This window comes from Accipiter gentilis, chromosome 1, assembly GCF_929443795.1.
Source record: "Accipiter gentilis chromosome 1, bAccGen1.1, whole genome shotgun sequence".
Taxonomy (NCBI): domain Eukaryota; kingdom Metazoa; phylum Chordata; class Aves; order Accipitriformes; family Accipitridae; genus Astur; species Astur gentilis.
Window position 1 is genome coordinate 31,005,481 of NC_064880.1, and position 20,599 is coordinate 31,026,079.

The 20,599-nt window shown below is 37.0% G+C and overlaps 1 protein-coding gene across 3 annotated transcripts in view; it reads left to right on the top strand.

The window, feature by feature from the left end:
• Positions 1 to 20,599, top strand: part of OLA1 (Obg like ATPase 1) — a 103,645-nt gene that overhangs the window by 37,348 nt on the left and 45,698 nt on the right. For all 3 annotated transcript variants that reach the window (XM_049812410.1, XM_049812420.1, XM_049812430.1), the window contains one exon: positions 12,459 to 12,634. In XM_049812410.1, the coding sequence (XP_049668367.1) occupies positions 12,459 to 12,634 (176 nt within the window). The remainder of the gene's footprint in view (positions 1 to 12,458; positions 12,635 to 20,599) is intronic.

The following is a 20,599-nucleotide window of genomic DNA, read 5'->3' on the forward strand; positions in this document are numbered from 1 at the left end:
ATACTTGTTCTAAAGCAGTCAGGGAGTGCAAAGATCCATGCCAATATTCAGAATTCATATTTCCCTTGAATGGAAGGTTGTGATAAAATGGTACATGGTGTGTTTTCATTGCCTGTTGAAAGACTTTCATGCAGTTAAAATAAGCATTTTGATGGTGGTTGAATTAAGAGTTTTTGTCAGTCTCTTCTCATCATGGATGATTAGACTAAAACGTCTGCTTGTCTTGACTTGAGATCACCACAGCTTCAGATAACATGCTTTGTGATTGAAGGTCGAAATATTTTGAATTCTAATAGGCTGCCAGATGAATTGCTTGAAATAGACTGTAAAATTTCAAGGCTTCCTTTTCCATCTGCTGTGAAAAGAACCATTGGGAATGGTTGAGCTTGATGATCATAGAATTACGGGATGGTGATTCTAAAACCCTCAAAGGGAAGTTGCTATGGAGATCTAGTTCCAAACTGTGAAATGATTCACCTCTGAAAGGCTTCAGGGTCTGAGAAGCTGAACACATCATTGTTCAGGTGGTCATTGGTTAGGAAATTGCTGGTGCCTGTGTAATCAGCACTCCTGTGGTAGTTAACGATCTAAAAAGGTTTGTTCTGAATGATGTGGGACAACAGCAATGTGCATAAGATGGCTTCTCTCAATCATAGTTTGCTCAGCCTGGTGCTTGTAAAAATACAGTGAGCTAAATGGCAGAGAAATGAACTGCTTCATTGAGGAAGTCTTTTAAAAACAAAATTCTTTTCTGTGATGGATTTGACATCTAAAGTAAAAGGAGAAGAACTGTTTCAGCTTAAAAAGCTGTGGTTAGATGTTGCAAAAGTGTCCCATTTATATATTTATTTTGCAAGGGGCAGAATGGCAGGGCTGCGTATTTGTATTTGCTTGCGGGCTAAAGGAGTAGTACTGTTGGAAATGAAGATTTCTACCCAGTCACACCTCGGGAAAATAATGAAGTAGCCTTGATATGTTCATATTGCTGTCGCCCTCCCCCTGCCCCCCCAGTTTTAGGGTGTACCGGACACTCTGCTTTGACAATAATGGAAAAAACCCCACCCTGTATATCCAGGATTCAAGTTAATCAAAGCACATGTTTTCTTTCCTCATTTCTAACTTACTTGCATGTTTTCAGGATAGGGAAAGGGAATAAATAGAAAATGTTTGCATACATCCATAAAGCAATGCGTTTTGTCAACTGGTGCTAAAATTTGCCAGCAGATTCTTAAATTACTTGGAAACTTCAACGTACACCCAAGTATTTAACGTACTTTTTCAGGGAAGGCGGAAGGCATTTGCTCAGTGTACAAGTAGTTAATGACTATAGCTGTCTGTACCTAATTCAACATAAAACATTTTCTTGACCATATGATTCAGATAAAGAAGTCTGTGTTATTATTTCTTGCATATCTGCTCAGTATCACCCTTGTCGCAATCCCTTAACACAATCCGTTAATGGGATTTAGTAAGATGCCAGTGGCTACTAGATGGTGCCAGATAGTTACAGAACACAACTGACATGTTGCATGATGTAGTTGCCATTGAAGTAAAATGTTACTGGAAAAAAAAAAGCAAATCCCTGAGTGTTACGGATTACTTCTCTAAAATAATGTACAAAATAACGAGTTCTTTACTTCCCATGTAACTGGTCAGCCAATCTATAGCAAGTAATATGTTTAGTTTTCTCTTGGGGTGCTGTTTTGAGTTTTATAAGGAAGAGGAAGGGACTAACATCCAAAGTAAAATATTAATGTTGAGTTTTATCTGGTTAACTGTTACATTAAGATTTGAACACTGAACAGGAAATATTGCAAAGCCGCTTTATCAGGTCTAGCATCTCAAATAAGATGCAAATTATATATTACCTTTTGTTTTCAGTATTTCAGGAGCTGTTCTGAAAAGATCATTTGATATATCTTGTGATTCCAAGCCTCTGTACCATTATGTGAGGTCCTAAGAACTGTGACATTGCTTTTAATTTGTTGAAAAGTTATCACTGCATGTGAAAAATCATATATGAAGAACAAACTGTCTCTTAACCAGCTAATGAATAATTTTTTTTAAAATTATTGTTAGCAGGCAGCACTCTTATAAAGTTTTAATTTATTTGCAAAGGATAAATCTGGATGAACTGTATTGCTACTTTTGCATTAAGTTTATGTACCACATTATGAATGTGGGCCAGAATGTCCAGAGGGAAGGTTGTATGATGAGGCACATTTTTATAAGGTAAATTTACTGAGAGGCTTTTTGCTTTTGTTTTTAAAGATATTTTATTCATTTAGCAACACAGCACTTCATTACAAACTTATGTAGGGCATATGCATACATAATGGCACTGATCAAACAATTTTTGCTTATTTAAGTCTTTATCAACTCTCATTTTTGTTATACATTGGCTGGCCTTTCCTCAAGCATGTTTACTCCTCCTCACCTCCATTGTGCAATGGAATAGATCCTCAAAGGAGAAACACTCAGATATGGAGAATAAGGTTCTTTGTTAACAGTGGTGATCTGAGTTTACAACTCCTTATAAATACCCTTCTTCTAAAAACTCAGTTACTCTTTTTGTAAACAGTGACTGATCTGTAAACGTAACTTATTTTTCTCCACTCTGCCAAATTCCATAATCTGTTTTTATAGCATTTTTGTGAGGCACTGCGAGAAGTTTGACAGTTTTGTAGTGCTCTTGTTTTATCATAACAACAATGTAATTTTAAGTTTCAGAATATTTGGGAACTGCTTAGATAACTAACTCCTTGTAGCTGAAAACTTGTCACTACTGAGTTTTGTCTAGGTGTTTATATAGCTTAAGACATTGCTTTAAATATTTTTGAAGAGAAGTTGCCTTATTGAAACAACTTTACACCCTTCTTTGTGGGTTCCAGGAGGGTTGTGGTTTTGCATTCTGTGCTGAATGGAACTGTTTATTCATTATTTTACAAAGACTAATAACCCTCTGGGGTGTTGAAGAATGCAGAACAGAGAATTGAGCTAGCTCTGCACAGGAGCCAAGGTGAGCTCAGTAGAGTCTAATGGCTTGGACTTTGTTGCAGCATTAGATATCCAAAGTGGTTCAGTAGGACTACAGTCACGCTAACCGCTATGCAGTGCTACACCAGGCCCAATAAAAACTTCAGGGCTCAAGTGGATTTTTTTTTTATATTTCTTCAGCTTTGGCATAGTCAATCTGTGACCCAGATAAATTGTCTGTGAATAATTAAAATGTTTCCTGTATATCTGGTCATTCAAGGCCAGATAGAGCTTCCCTGTGGGTTTCTGCTGATGGCTGCTAGTTACTATTCGTGATCTGTGTAAATATATTGTCTTAAAAAAACACAGTTAGTGTTAGCAATTATATTTTGTCATGGTGACTGTCAGAGATTTGTAGTTAAGACTGACACCGTAGAGGTTGGCACTGAGTATTACTAAAGAGAAGTCCTTGGTGACTGACCGTCAGAAAGAAGGGGTAAAATGCACCATGGAGATGGTGGTGGTGGAAGTCATCTAAATACATAGTTAAACATATCGGCATATTTCTACTTTCCAAACAGTTTCTGTTTAGGAACCATGTTTTTGTACAGTGTAGATGCCACCAGATTGCAAATACATGAGTTCCAGTCTACTTTTGAGTAGAAACATTGTCTTCTGTGGCAAGCGTCTTCTGTGAACAGTCTGGATATGTGGTACACGGAGGCATGTTAAAATTTATCCACCGATGTTTGGGGCCAGACCTTCCTGCGTGTACTAACCTTTATGCAGGCAACGCTGCCATGGGAGCGCTCACCAGGGAGGGTGATACTGTGGAGACTCTCCCTTGTTCCCGTTTGCTTCTCTGTTCCCAACTTGAACTCACGAAGGAAGGTTTTCAGTCATTAGAACAGAAAGTAACATAACGCAGAGCCTGGCTGAGGTCAGGTTGACAAGAGCGCTGGTCTCTGAAGCAAACGTTTGCATTCTTCAGCCTTTTTGGCTTTTGGACGTTTTGCAGTGGTCCAGGCTGGGTTCCAAATGCCCCTCCTTCTTCCAGTTAACACAGTTGTACTTTGGAAAAATCTGAACACAGAGGCTTGTTTTTCCTAGGGAATTCTTACTTTAAACAATTTATGTGGTATGTCAGCCATCCCAAAGTTTTGCATCGAGTGCTGCCCTTCCTAGTGTCTTCTGATAGTGAGTCCCTGCAAATTACCATGTGCTGTGATCCTGGATAAAGTGTGCTGCAAGAAGAGTAACCAAGGAGTTTGTCCCAAGCACTATTTGGTGGGCCATGCAGTGATAGTATTTCAGATATATGATCAAGGGCAGTCAGAGTGAGCCCTCTGCAAACAGAGGCATGAAGGGCTCAAAGATTTATTCCTTCAGCTGTCAAATAATGTCCTTTACCCAGTGTGACCAACTTGATAGCAAATCTCAGCAGGTAGAAGGTTTTGCCTGCAGAGTGTTGACTACATCCCAGTGGTGCTAGGATGAAAGAGCAATGGCAAGTAAACACATTTTACATCTGAAATAAATCACTAATATTTGTCACACAGACTCAAGGGTAAGGGCTCTGGAACAGGATTTTACAGATAAGCTCACTGGAGCGACTGTCTTGGTAACAACTTTCCTCTGTTAAAACTGCTTCCACCAGGAGCAGAATTGTGGTTTCTTCTGCCAATTTACGTGTCCTGAAGTGAATTGCTTTGCCTCAGTGTTTCCCGGGGAGGTTATAATTCTCATCTCTGACCTTGTGCAGTACTCACTTGATGAGTACTTTTATGCAAATGTAAATTCTTTGTATGCTCAAGAAGTTGATACTACAGTCATTTAAAATCCTGTATTGCTGCTACATGCTCTCATTGTGTGTCTGCCGGTGCAGAAATAGACTTGCCCTTTTTTGTCAAATACTCCCAATAGATTTGATATTGAAAGGACTGCCATTCAGCTGCTATTTCAGACTTTTGGGGAGGGGTGCTTGATTTGCACTCTCTTGACTGGTGTGATATTAGGGCTCAGCAGGGTAAATGTAGCTGCTTATCTTTTATATAGGTAAGTAATGAATTTGAGTCCTAATACCGCACCAGTCAAGAGAGCCCAAAGCAGCTGCTTTGACCGTCCTGTCTCTGTATAGCCATATGGTACACATAAACTGTAACATTGTGTTTGAAGTAATTAATGCTGCAACTAATATTCTGAACTGTTTTTCTGTTGCTAAGATCAGCTAAACTTGGGAATAAAAACAAGTGGTTTTAATGGGAATTAAAACCTTTTCTTGTATTTCTACGATGCAGGTAAAACAAAATAATTATTGCCACAGTGACTGCTTGCATTTTAAATAAACTTATACATATTATTTAAAAAAAAATCTAGTTAACTTTAAAATATGTAAGTTTTCTTGTCATTTAGGGTTCTGTGAAGCTGATCATCAAGAGGGTTGCAAATCATTGGCGGTTTCTATTTTCAGAGTTCCACATCCCAGAGTAATTTGCTTTAATTTCACCCAATTTAACCTATACTTCACACCATCACCATTCAGCTTTAATAGCTATGTTCTATGCATAAGAAAAGCAGATAAATGTCCACAATTAGACTGTGAGTGATTACAACTAGTTAGGGCTTTATGAAGACAAAACTTAAAGGGCTGTAGCACAAAACAAAGCCACAAAAGATGTCTGAAAAAATTCTTTCTTCAGAAGTCAAGGTTTACTACAGCATTTTATTTAATGTTTTTTGTACTTGATTTTGCTTATGTTGAAGATGTAGGCAGGTGCACCTTCTTCAACTGAAAATTACTCTGCTTAAAGAATATTAGGTTTGTGTTACAGGTGATTAATTTCACTTGAAATTAGCTTGCAAGGGAAAACATGCTAAACCTACTTTATTTGTTGGTTCTTTGTTAACACGTGCTACGTTTAAGAAGCTGTAAAATGTTGACTCTGACAGTATTCTTTTGCCCTTCTAAACATGAGTATGCATAGTAAAATGTACCATCATCAAAGTTTAATACGTTCTATAATGTTAAATGTACTTGTACCTCAGTCAGAAATAGTGGTATCTTTTACCATTTAAATCTTTATAATACTGATGATAGCATGTCAAGCCAGTCTAAGTACAGATATAATTTATAATTTAATGTTTTTTGACACTTGTAGTCTTGTTTCTTTTGATAGCTCAAAGAAATACCCTGCTTCCAGCTCTCAACCCACCCCACCACCAAGTTACCCTATTTTATTTCTTTTTGTTCTCTCCCCCATCCAGATATATATTATTGCTCATTTATTTCAGGGCTTATAACAGGGTATGTATGTGTATTGTGATGTGCCATATCAGTCTGTGATGAGCAGCTCTTTTTGATAACAGTTGTTGAATGTATGCTGGAGAGGAAGTGCAAGTATCAATTATTCTGTATGTCTGGTTTTTGGTGGTGTTATTAAACATTCTCTTATAGCTTATTGACAAAAAAGCCTGGTCGTTACTCTAAATACCAATGGGAGTTTCAACTTGTGATGCAGTTCAGATTCTGATCAAATTGTAAATATCCCTCTTAATTACAGCATAACATATACCAACACAGTTGCTTACCTTTTGTAAATGAATACAAGATGCCAAAATGCTCTTATGTGGAGCTTAATATTAGCCAAATATTTTGTTCCATTTTACTGTAAGGGTAAGGATAATTAGAGAAATGAAGCAACTGATATATCAAATATAAATTAATCTTGAAGATATTCCTTGATTTCCATAATTGCAATTAGGAGCAGAATAAGATAAGTCTAGTAGTATTATTTTGATTTGGTTTTTAGCGTCTCAGTGGCAGCTTGGAGCAGCTAGAAACAATAAAGTTTAGGTTATAGGCAGCTTCGTTTTTGTGTCGAACTAGTTTTATATGCTATATCATAAAACTTTCAGTCCAATCAGCAACTACATTTAAATACTGCAAATTGTGGCAGCAAAACAATAATTCTGCTGATTAGCCCCTTTCCATTTCTTGTAAGTGAACTGTTTATGCTGTTGAGTACCTTTTGAAAAAAGAAAAAGCCAAAACAGCCTTGATTAGTCAAGGAGTAATTGGATGACTTGATTTTAGCAAGAGAATGAATTGGTTGATGATAGCCTGTAACTAAGTGTAGTGGTTCTGTTCAGATGAATACATAACATACAGTCATCAGATCTTGACAGGTATAACATAAGCAATGCAAAAATCTCTGGAGGCTGAGAGGTAAATTTTGTCAAAGAATTTTGAAGCTGATTCTTGAAAGAAATGGAAAGAAACGTGCATGCCATTAGATGATACTGTTTAAAATGTGGCATTTGTTACCGCTGTGCTGTATACATATTTATCTGCTATTACTTTTGCATGTGAAGAAAAGATGTGGTCTGTGTGTCCTGGCTGCCAGCAAGACCTGACAAATAAGACAGTTCCTGTTCTTCCTCAGGGAAAAAACAGAGTCAGGTTTCACATCTTTTCCAGCCAGTTATTCCGTTTTCTCGATCTTTTTTATCTAGTATCACTTGAAAGCAAAGTGCAGAACCAGCTGTCACTGCGTTACTACTTTAATGCCTCTTTTCAAATATTTTTGGGCCCACCACACTTGGATCCAAACAGCCCAGATAAAGTGCTCAGCCAAAGAGAAATCCTTCCCTGAAACTGAAGAATCTTTTAGGTTTGGGCCCACTGGCAACAGAAGAGGGAGCTGGACGTGGCAATGATCATTTCCAAGCTCCTCATTTCTAGTAACTTCAGGTTAAGTCATTACTTTCGGTGCTGTCAGATGGCAAAATGAATTCTGCTGCTGTGTTATGCATTACCATTGTGACATGGGAAGAACAATAGATTTTCATTACATTCATTGGAGAAGGTCCTTGTCCATAGCTCATACTGTCTTGAGAGAATGCAGTGGTATGGCTAGTTTTGGAGAAGTTCATATTAATTATCTTTTTTTCTGGAAATGAAAACTTCGGAAGCTAGACCACAGAGCCCAGCAGCCAGTAGCCTGGCAGGTGCGAGTCTGCTGCAGAGCATAGTGTATAGACAAGTTTCTGACCTTGGAAAGGTCCCTCGTAGTTACAGAAGTTGAACCCTCATTATGTCACTAGGAAGACAGACACATTGTGTTTGAGGTTCACCACATTTAAACACAGTTCATAATCAGAACGGGTTTTACCTCTGACAGGTGACTCTGTTTATTCTCCCTGTTCTTCTGCAACTTTCCCATTCTAGTCCTTTTCTTCTTCACCTGGATGCCCTGTTAGTATGAGTTTAGGGAACCTGTCTTCCCTCACTTTTCCACAAAGCTCTCTCAAGCTAGTAATTAGCTTGAGATCAAAATAAGATCTTTTCTCTCTCTCCCCATTATTTTTATTCACTGAATCTGTTGTAGTTGGTGATCAGTATGAGCCAAGTGAATATCAGCATTTCTTTGTCAATGTTTATTTTTCATTTGCCACCTTCAGAGAGCTACATGTCCATAAACTAACTGGTGTTCTTTTTCTGCGTGATACCCAAGATAATCTTACCTGTTCATTCAGAGAACTGGAATTCTCATCTCTCTGCTGTCATCTTGCATCTGAAGACCTACCTCTCATTCTCCCTGCTTCTTCCAATTCAGCATATTTTAGTGGGTCCTTTTTTTTTTCAACAGACTGCCTTGCTACATAGTGCTCGATATCAACTACTGATACTACTGCTTACTCAAGGTTCATGGCCTGTGTCCACCTTGTGCATTTTGATGATCGTACAGGTGTTGCACTATCTTTAATTGGACAGTGATGTCCTTCTCAGTTTCCTATTTGTTGTATTTTAAAATAGAGTTTTTGAGCTTTCTGTTTTGCTGCTGTGTATGCTGGAGGGAAGGAGGGATTATCATATCATCTTCCCTAACAAAAGGCCTTGCTTGACAGAGGAATTTCACTCACTAATAAAGCAAAGGCAGAGAGACATTAACGCTCTATATCAGGTAATATTTGGATATTAATATTATACTCCTTATTTTCATCTTTGTGAGTTGCAAATAATATACACATTTTCTGATACGTCCTATTTCTTGAATCAGTTTTACAACTCCATTTTTTCCCACTACTTTACATTTCTGTATAGACTGCTGTACTTCTTCCAAGAGATGTCATCTCTTGCACAGAGCCTAATTCCTAAGATTTCCACCAGTTCTTGCCTGCCAAGTCTTCATTCAGCTCTGCAGACAGGATTGAGTTCCCTGCAATGGTCAATATGATTTGTGCTAGACCATCATTACAAAGCAGGCTTGAGGCTGGCGTAACAGATCGCCCAAGATACATCCCACATGGATCTTGAGACAAAGTTATAACTAAGGCTTTTTCATCATAGCAGTGTCTCTCCCTTTTTGTTTCCTTTTTCCTTGAGTATCCCATCCTCTCACTTATGGCTAGGCTGTCAGTCAGAGGCTGATCTGTTGTAGGTTGATGACTGAAGGCGCTATTGACAAACCCCGAACAAGAGATTCACAAATAAAGCTCAATGCCTGTTGGTTGTTAAGAAGAGTCTCTCAGTTTATGCCCAAATCTGGACATTGATGCCAGTTTGGCCTTTTGTGTGTACAAAATCTTATACCTACCACTTCCTTATGGGCTCTGACTGTCTCAATGGGAAGATATTTAAATTTCTCTCCTCTTAAGTGTTCCTGATAACTTAAGAAAAAAAAAAACAAAAAACTGCCATGATTAATTTAATGGATCACCTGTCTATTTAAAAGGGAACTGTATGACCTTTGCCAGCACACCTGTTGACAGGTTTTCTTCTCTCCAAGTTAGGAAAATGCACTTTTCCTCAAAATATAGAATTGAAAATTTAAGCTCAAAATCCAGTGTTTTAATGGAATATGCAACTACTGTTCGTTTCTTCCATGAGATGAGTCGAGCAACCCAGTGAGGAGGAGAGAAAGCTAAATTGTTGCCTTGAGTGGGAAATCATCAGCTCAGTAGAGGGGCTCCTTACTTGACCAAGCAACTGCCTATTGCCAGATGGGTCTCTTGTCATCGATGTTGCCTAAATGACCTGCAGGATGGCTGCTGACACGGGCATGAGGACGGCTGACAGGAGGAGGAGACGGGAAGAAAACTCTGGCAGAACGTTGGAAGTGTCTGTGGGTTAAAGCGTTTAGTGGACTGAGCAGAGAGCGATGGTGAAATGTATATATTCAGTTTTATAGGGGTGGAATTACACTGAATTAATTGGTTTTGGATGAATAAAGAACTGGATTTTTCTTTTTGTGAAAAGGAATGGGAAGGTATGAAGATAATTGCTGGAGAAGTGTTTTACTGTTGTTGAAGAAAATGGAAAAATATAACTAATATATAAGCTGTGTTTTGTTATTACTGGCTAATTCACCTTACACTGGCTTTTTCAGAAAAACTTCATTCTTCCTCAAGATCAAAACAAGCTGTTTACTTCTTATTTTTATGTTCTAAATGCAAGATCTTTATAGTCGTGGAGCTTTTCTCCTGGCTTTAACAGTGTGGGGGTTTGTTGTTGTTTTTTAAACCCATGGTCACCAAATGCAGAAGGAAGATGTAAATAACTTGAGAGTTTATTATTTAGATGGTAATGGAGACTTTTTTCTTGATACAAAGAAAAAAGGTAAATTTCGTACTTTTTTTAGCTGCATAACTACTACTCAGCTGTTGAGAAGGCGGGGCAGGTAGACTTTTCTTTGATCTGTATGGTGACGTCTTCCTACTTTTTTTCCCCCTTTTTATTCAGTATTTTCCTTGATAAATCACAACAGAGCTGTTTAAATTGTTTTCTACTATTTGCTCATCCAAACAGCCCGTGACCCATTGAGTCAGGTGCTGACTTTACTTGCCTGGCATTAGTATAGGTTAGTGTTGTGAGTTTCCATTTGGCAAAGCAGTCTGTTCTCCCATCACAGCCACCATCAGAGTTGGATCTATTGCTGAGGCGATTCTCCTTGTACCAAGCAATCTCACTGATCATCTTTGGAGAGAGACAGCTGATGGGAAAGGAGGGAAATTCTGATAACCGCTGTTTTAAAGACTTTTCATAAGTTTGTGTGAAAATTACTCTGACATTTGACTGTCAACAACATTTTAAACCTGTGTACCATGTGTTTTGATGTAAAATCTTTATTGCTGAAACCACTGATTTCAGTAAGTTAAAAGAAAAGATGAAGTTTAAGATGTGCATGACAACAAAGAACCCCAAATTTCTGTATATCAGTTAAGGAACTGTTTGTAGTTTACCCTGTTTGCTATCTTATATTTAGTACAAGAAGTGCCTTGGGGTTTTTTCACTGTGTTAAAAAAAAAATAATTTTCATTTTGGTAATATTAAAATTATTTTCGTGGTTGATTTCTCAGGCCTGTCTTTAATGTTACAAGATAGGCATGCAAACGGTCTGAAAAATTGATCCAGGAATAAGTAATAAACTGTTTTTAATTGTTAATATTTTTATTTCTTAAATATGTATTGATTTTTGGGGGGCGGGGTGTTGGTGATGCTGCTTATCTGATAATTTAAATCCTGGTTGAATTATGTTGCCAGATTGTCTTCAGAAGGGCATGAAGTCAGCACACATGCTTCAGTAATATCTGGTTGTTTTACCCTTATGTTTCCAGTTGGCAATTTGAAATTATGGCTTCAACTGCACTTTAAATATGTGATAATAGCATGTGTTTCTAATAAGGGCCAGCACCATTTTGTTCAGATAGTGTGAATGGTTGTCACTCATATATGACAAATGCACCTTCATCTGCTTCTTTGATGGCCCCCTAAAAACCATACCCTCAAATCAGGCCGATGAAATTAGCTGCTGTGTAAATTGTGTGTCTGAGTGGTTCATTATCTAATCACCGTCAGAACCACAGTGATAAAGTAGATTGAAACAGGGACGAGGTCTGCCAGATGATTTCAGGCCTTTTTTTCTAAGCTCTGTTTCCCTTGGAAACACTAAGAGTCGTTCAGAACTTCAGAATTCTTTGTCTAGAACTTCTTTTTTTCTTAATGCATAAAATTGGTCAGCCAGTGAGGGCTGCCAGGGTGATTTGTAAGCTTTTCTTTCCATGAGTCTTTTAGTCATTACTGCATGTATTATAATGTTCTGCAACGTTCAATTTAGCTACTATGTTTGTTACTACTAGGTTAGATACTATTAAATACAGTGGTACCTATTTTCAGTAAAGTGCTCTAGCCTGTTCCTATTTAGAAGAAACTCTTAAAGGTGTGTTAAGTGCTCTCGTGAAATGGCAAAGTGCTATGCTTTGTATGTATCTTTTATAAAGCTTTGGATTCTGGAGTTGATATGTAAATTAACAGACTAAACCAGTATGATATAAAATATTGCAGGTGACACTTGCATGTGGACAATATGTCAGACCTACTGACTTTTTCATCTCAAACTCTTGTGACTCTTAATAGTATGTTGTAAATATATATTTCTTGTCTTTTTAGCTTAGTAAGTAATTTAAGTGTTCTTTTGTTTTAGGAGCATTTGAAGATGATGATATCACTCATGTTGAAGGAAGTGTAGATCCCGTTCGTGACATCGAAATAATACATGAGGAACTTAGGCTTAAAGATGAGGAGCTGATCATGCAGAGTATAGACAAGCTTGAAAAAGTAGCTGTAAGAGGAGGAGACAAGAAATTAAAACCTGAATATGTAAGTATAAGTATATGACCTATAAAAGTAGGTCATTAAGTACTCTCTGTATTGAATTGAAATTTTTGTATTGTTGGGTTTTGTTACTGATCTTCCATGTGTATAACACGAAACACTACTACTATTTTTATGTGTATTTTAAAGTAATAATTATTATGAGTAGAAAAATTATTAGGATGAATTATTCGCTGTGTTGACAGTGTAAGATTTCACTAATAAAGCTAATTGTAATTTTTAAAATTTAACTGTTACTTTCTTGCTGACCCAGCTTTATATGAAAATTGCTAATGCTTCATCAAACTTACATCAGTGTTTAGTTGTAATTCAAAGTCCAGGACTCACTTCTGAATTGTTCTTGCTGTTAAGTTCTAGTCTGTTGATACTAGTATTCCAGTAGCCACCGAGTGAATATATTTGCTTGATGTGGTTGCGCTTTGTGCCTTTTAGTGCATGTTAAATAAAGACTGCTAGTTGAAGTTAATTTTAGAATGTTGTGGAAAGCTGCTTAAATGAGCTCAATTATCACAGGGTAGTAGTGGTGTTTCTTTGTAAATTAGAAATGTATAGTAATTATCAACTTCAAACTATATTTTTATAAATGATTATTTTACTGCCACTTGACTTTTGAGTCTGCTACACTTTGCCAGTAGTCTAGTTATTAATTTTTCTTTATTTCATTAATCTTCTGTAAATATTTCAGGTGGTATATAAAGCACATTCTCTAATTATTACAGCAGTGTATCAGTGTGGAAATAGACTATTTATGCCTAACAATTAAGTAGTAAAAAAATACTGTTTTCTCCCATGGGTTTTTGGGTAGCAAGTAGTTAGAAAAACAATATCATTTCAGTGCTGGTGCTTTATTTTGTCAGTATTGAAATGCAATGAAAATTTATTGCTCCTACCTAGTGTTTGGAAGTGAATAGGAACTGAAAGTGAACATCCTTCTCCAAGATACTCATCTTCATGATGCAGTGTTAGAAAGCACTTCTTTGGTAGCTTCTGTTGGTGAAAAACTAGTCTTCATCTGGCTTGAAAAGTATTTTATTCCCTGAGTGGTCTAAGCCAGAAAAAACAGCTATTGTTGGATGATTTGAAGACTTGCACATAAGCCCAGAGAGAGAGAAGCAGGTATGCTTCATTTAAGGTCTTATCTGACATGCGTCAACCCAGCCTTGGGTACATGTGGGCAGTGATTCTTCTTTTTTACAAAAGGTTGCACCTGCTTAGAGAAACAGTGCTGCTTATGCCTACAGTTTCATATAGCATCCACATAGTCTTTCACCTTTTAATTCATCTTAAAGAAAGGGGCAAGCAAAAATCCTGTCCGTGGTGAATGGACAGGCCTAAGGCTAAATTTTATATTGGTTGTGATGCTGTTCTGCCCCAGTCTTTAGCTCTTCTCACTTGCTTTCCTGTGTTGCTGTCTTTGGAAACAGCGTTGCTCGGCTCCTCATGATGGAGACATTCTTGTCCAGTTTTTGCGTGTATCTCTCTGAGTTTCATATCGCCCTCTATGTTCTTCCTGTGCTAAGGAAGAAGTCTGCACTTTTGTGATTGCAAAGAGATATAACTGAAGTGTGTTTTAAATAAAACTCTTAATAGTCATCATATGACTGTAATGGGTGGTAGGTACAGTTACTGTTGTATGACAGAGCTGCTCTCACTCATTTTTTTAAGTACAGGAAGTTGGTATGTGTTTGAAAACAGAAAATGTCAGATTATTCTCAAATCAAGGGAGACAGTAAATAAAACCCCTCAAATCTGGAAATGCAATTTAATTTAATGAAAGAAAACTTTAAAATCTACATTATTAATCTGTCTTTACCCAGCTTCAGTTCTCATCCTTCTCTCTGCCTCTTCCTTCAGTCTCCAAACTATTACTTCATCTGTAGTTCACCCGTCAAAATCACTTGTCATCTTGTCATCTTGTGTTTGTAGCTTACACTTTCCGTCATTCCTTGGGGTTTTTTATCCTTTCTTTATGAACACATGCACAGAAAACACCAGGTTCTTGAAGTCGTGTTGCTCGGCCAGTTCTGTTCTCAGTAACAGCTGTTACACTTGACCAGTCTCAGCTGAGTTTGTCAACAACAATAGAGGTTTCAAAGGTATTAAATTCCTTTGTTTCATGGAAAGGGGTGACTGAACAGAATGGAGAGGCACAAATTAACGCTCCCCTTGAGACAAAGGCTGCACATAGGAACTACAGTCTCTAGGGAATCTCTTCAGGGAAGTGCTGTGGGGCATCACGTCTGTGAGTCCTGCTGATCTTGGACCCTCTTGCTTGTCTTCCTTTGACTTGTATGTTTGAATTGTAAAGTAGACAGTAGACCTTAGTAAAATGGACTTTTTTAATGGTAAAGGCCTGTGAAAGCTCTGCCTGGTTACTTTTCTTTTCCTGGTACATCATTCCTTAGGCCTAGTTACACAGCTTCTACAAATAGATTTGTGTAGTTGTAAGATTATAATAGCAATTCTTGGGCTTTTCCAGCCACTAGATGGGTTTATTTAGATATTCAGCCACTGGGTTGTGAGGCACTCCTGTACGGTTTGGCTTTGTCTCTTTTCCTTTAACATTTTGTGTTGCAGAGAAGACCTATGGTTGCATTTATGTAGTATACTGCATGATAAACAGTGTGGTAAATGACTTAATGGGTCTAGGAGAGAAACCAGATGGGATTGGTGAAAAAACCCCAAACAGTTAAAGATTATGCTTTCCTAAAGCAGTACCCAAATGTTAGGACTGTATTTTGGCTGTTTGATCATTCTGCACTTCCTGAATCCTTTGCATTTTGCAGTTAGCTTGTTGGGCACAGAGAGAGTTCCCTGTCCAGTACAATTTGTAATGTTTTTTCTATGCAGCTTGCAGCTACTGTTTAAGGCTTCCTTGTTCCAGGGCAGAAGAGTCATTAAGAGGCGGTATGGACTGGAAATAATACTTTTTTTTTTTTTCAAACAGGGTGTCTTTAAAAAAATAGGGGGGGGGGGCAAGGGAGGGGCTGGGAGAGAACTTGGCAGGATGTGTCTTTTTATGTTATTTCCCGGTATAATACATAGCTATTGCTAATACTCTGTTCTTTCCATAGCAGAGGTGCCCAACAAATCGCTCTTGCTCTTGTCTGTGCTCTGAGTGTTCCCAGTCATTTTCCCTTTCAGGAAAACTAGAAGGTTACAAGGGAAAAGACTTGGTATTTGTAGGTTGTTTTGAGTTTGGTTTTTGTTTTGTTTTTAAGGCGCAATGTTAAAATTTTAATATCTCTCTTTTTCATTTTTTTCCTTTTCCCATCCTTTTGGGAGTAATTTAATGTAAAAACACTTGAGAATGTCTGAAGAGTTGTAACTGGTTGAGAGTTGTGAAAGTTCTGTGGTTCATTCAGATAAAGATATTGCAAGCTTTCTTACCTGTGTCACTTTCAGACCTTTCACTGGCTTGCTTTACCCTGCTGAACAAACACATCTAGCACTTGAATTCTGGTTTTTGTTTCTTTCCACATTTTGAGAGCACTTTGAGATTTACTGAGGAAGAACACTATATAAGATTAGGGGAGGAAGAAGAAGAAGGTGAGGAAAGAAAAGAAATGATATTGATCTTAGTCAAGTATGTTTTTCCTTTGGTAGTTTGCTGAATATAACAAATAAACTTAATATGAAGGCTAAGGAAAAGTTACTCATTTCAGGGAGGCTACAATCTCCATGTGACCTGTGTAAACTACTGTTGGCATCGAAGGGGATTTCACTGTGTGTTTCATGGAACCTAACTGAAAGTAAAAGTCATTCTTATTTCATAAATATGAATTGTCTGCTTTAGAGGATTCTCTTTATCAGTAAACTTCCACAGCTGAACTTGATAGTCTGAAATCTCCAAAAGGTTTAGGAGGAGAAAAAAAGAAAATTGTCAGTCTGTATCACTTAACAGTTTTTAAATCTGAGATTTGTATTTGTCAGCCTTCTTGCACCTCTGTTGTAACTTGTTAATTATAATTTTTCCTTCGCATAAGCCCACACTGCATACAGTTGGTAAGTTCACCTTTGTGCAGTGACCTGGCTTTGCAGTTGGATACAGTGTTAACTGTTTATCCCGTCTCTCAGAGAATTGATTTCTCAATCCCCTGTCAGGAAAAATAAAATAGCTAACTGCTGTTAAGGAGCCATCAATGAAATAAATTTCAAGTTCTACTTAAAAATCAGTCACACAATATGGTCCAAGATCACCAACACGTCATGTTGACATAGGCTTGGAATAGCTTCCTTTACATGTATATTTTTGTCCGTTTTGCAAGAGTTCTCACTGCCTTCTTAGAAATGACTGTCTGCTTTTACTAAGGTTACTATTGTTTCCAACTCAGTATACCTTTAAATATTATTTTGGCTAGAACCTTTAAAAGAGATATTATAGAATAAAAATGCCCCTGTTATTTGCATGTGTTAAACCAGTGCAGATATCGTTTCAGAAAGCAATCAGAGTGATTTTGATTTTATCTATTAAATCTGTCTGGTGCTGGTGTCTGCAGAGACATGAGAAAGATATTGTCGCTAACCTTTATTATTAGCTTATTCATCTGTCATTTTGGGTAGTAGGAGATTTCAAAGTAAAATGCAAATATGTACAAATTTATGGATCAGGATGTACAAATTTTAAAACTTGTTTTAAAAATATATATTTTTTGATTTATGTGATTTTCACTCCTGGAGACAGAAGTCTTCAAGTTGATACAATATGATATAGTTAAGTGAACTTTATTGTGAGATTCACCTCTAGTCCTTAGAGACTGACCTTCTGCAGTAGATAGCTATTCCTTCAGCCCTTTGTTAGGGCACCAAATCTTGAGCTCCAGCACAGAATAATTCTTAGTGATAATGGTATTCTGATTTATATATCTGACCACAAGAATATTATTTATAGTTGAGTTCACGCAGATTATTGATATTAGTGATATGAAGTCAAAATCTTTAGGTCAGTGTCAATGTCTGCATTGTTTGAGCTTCCAATTTTCAGCTGAAAGGCAGCTTTTACAGTAGGTCATGATCAATGTTCACTGCATTTGAACCTCCAGTTTTCAATTGGAAGGGGTGCTTTTACAAGTCCTGTGAGATATCTAAATTCCATTGTTCAAGTCTGTCAATTTAGAAAATAAGATTAGTTTTTCAAATCAAACAGATTTTGTAAGAGCAAAAGTAATTGCAATTATGGAAAGAACAGTTAGAGACTCCTTTTTTAATGTAATGGTACCAGAACCATCTAGTGCGTATTTAACTTCCAGGAACAGCATCAAGCTTTGTTTTGTTGCTGCACTGGGCGATGAACTAATCATTGATACAATGACAACAGGCATTGAGTATGTGTATCTGTCAGCATATATGTACTATGAGGAGTAAAGCAAAATCTTCCTAATGATGTTTTAAGTAGATTTAATTCCTTCCTCCCTCCTCCCTTCCATTTAACATCTTGGTCCTGTCCTGATAATACAGTAACTGTTTGAAAGATGTTTTTTCATTCATTTAAAATTACCAATACTGTGTGGGAGATACTTCACAAACAACAAAGAGCTGGTAGATGCAGTTTCTTCTCATTACCAATATATACTAGGTGAAAACAGGGTGACAATCTTTCCTTCCTGCAATATTCTGATGAATGGGATGGCACCGAGCAGAATTTGCTGACCTCGTGCTGCAAGCTGCTCGCCAGAGTTCTCATGGATGGATGAACTCTTATTTCCTCTAACTGATGATGTCAGTTGGGAATTTTCACCTTTCTTTTGTTCCAAGTTGAAGATAAATACAGTGGTGAATTTTTTTGTGTGTGTGTGTGTGTGTGTTTGTTTTCCAGTTTCTTTGGTCTCTTTTTGTGAGGAGAGTTTGAGAGGCCAGTTTGTTCCACTGGAGATGGAAGGAAAGGAGCAGCGTACGCGTACACTGTTGACATACTTTCTGCTGATGGCTGTTACAATTAGTAACTTAAATCATAGAGAATCGAGAAAATATTTATATTCTTAATGCATATAATTATGCCTAAAATCTTTAGTGGACCATTTACTGTGCTTAATGTGGTATTTAGAGGAAATTAAAGTTCATTCTGGAGAACATTTTGAATGTAACAGGAAAATATTCATGGCAGATGTTTGTGAATTAATCGGTAGGAAAGCCTGACTTAAAAGTACATAATGTGTAAATACACGTTTGGATTTCTTTTGGTATTATCAGTAGACAAAGAGAAGTCAGTGCTGAAATACTTTGTCAAGGCTGATCTTTCCTATGTAGATTTGAACAGTGGCTTAAAGTAATTACTTTTGTAAATAATGTCTGTATGGGTATGTCTAGATCCAAGCTATGGTGTAATTTTAAAATAGTATATACATATGCCAGAATAACTCCATATATGAATACTTGTATTCTGAAAAAGACACCTTTTTCATTTGGCTTAATTCACATCCAGAACAAATGCATTCACATGTGGGTTTATTTGGAAATAAGTGTGTATAGACTAATGCGGTAAGAAAAGTGTAGTGGAACTCTACGGAAGATGTTTCATTTTACTTTTCAGTGCAATTTCCCTGTTCTGAATTTCTGAACTGCTAGAAATAATCACTTGTAGATGGACTGCCTTCTGTATTCTTGCCTGCTTTTTTCTTTGAGAAGCTACAAGTGACTGTATCATTTTAAGTATAATGCCTTAGAACCCACAAGGATGGCCCACACAGGAGAATTTGGGGATTATTGACATGAATTACATTGCCTGGAATGCTTGTAGGATGTTTTGGGTGAAAGTACTTGCCGTGGTTCATAAACATTATTGGCATCTAGCTCCGAGTAAATCTTATATCATGTATAGCTTGTACTGGCTCTGTTAGAAGGTATTGAATAAAAGAAAGGATAATACACTTGTCCTAAATCCATTACTTCTCCCATTGTATTTTTATTAAAGTCAGCGAGCAAGGGAATTGTAAGAGATTAGACATTGTTTTGTACCACAGAGGAGCTCATTGTCACTCCAGTTGATGCAGTACCTGACTTGTTCTCTTTCTTGCACCCAGCTGCTACAGCTTATTTAAGCACTTAACACAATTGAAAAACACGATCGAGCCTTTTTTCTTTAAAATGCAAAATTTGTCTTAATTGTCCTTTAAAAATAGGACTGTTTCTAAACATTGTTTTTACAATAAATTCTTACTTTGTCTTACTTTAAATTCTTACTTTTAAAAGCCTCATGCTTTTAAATTGCCAGAAAACCTCCAGGAAAAGCAGAGAGCCTGAGGCTATGCTAAATAGAACGGAAAAAGATTTCCAAGGGAAGCCATGAACGGGAGGACTGTGGGCACGGTGCATGCTGTACACCTTGTGTTAACAAGGAAATTGGTGTGTGCACAATAAACTGGTTTTAATGCAGCAGAGTTTAACTAGTTACGAGTACTCTTTATTCCAAGTAGCATAGTTCTCTATCTGTATCTGAAAAGCCATCACAGCTATTTTGAAGGCCAGGTGGAATACTAATTATTATCTAGTTTGATCTCTTGCATATCCCAGTTTAATTCTCACAATTGTGGTTAAAATAGAATGTATCTCTTAGGGGAAAAAATTAACCTTTATTTAAATATTTTCTAGCTAGAGATAAATTACTGTAACTTGCATGAGCTGTGCCAGTGATTAATTATCTTTACTATTTAGAAATAAGATACAGCTTTAGTCTGTATTTGTCAAGCATCAACTTTCAGCCATTTGATTTCTGTATGGTAGTGTGAAAAGCCCTGTACTATGTGAGGTTTTTTTGTTAATTATATATGTATATGAAATGCAATAAGAATAAAAACATAAGATTTAAGCACACTGAGTCTTCATGTATAAACACTTTTTCCAAACCTCTTATTTTTCTCTAGTTTTTCAGTATTTCAATAGAGATAACTGTAGAATTATTCACATTGAACATTAGCCTGTTTATGTACTCAAAGATTGTATTTTAGTTACAGA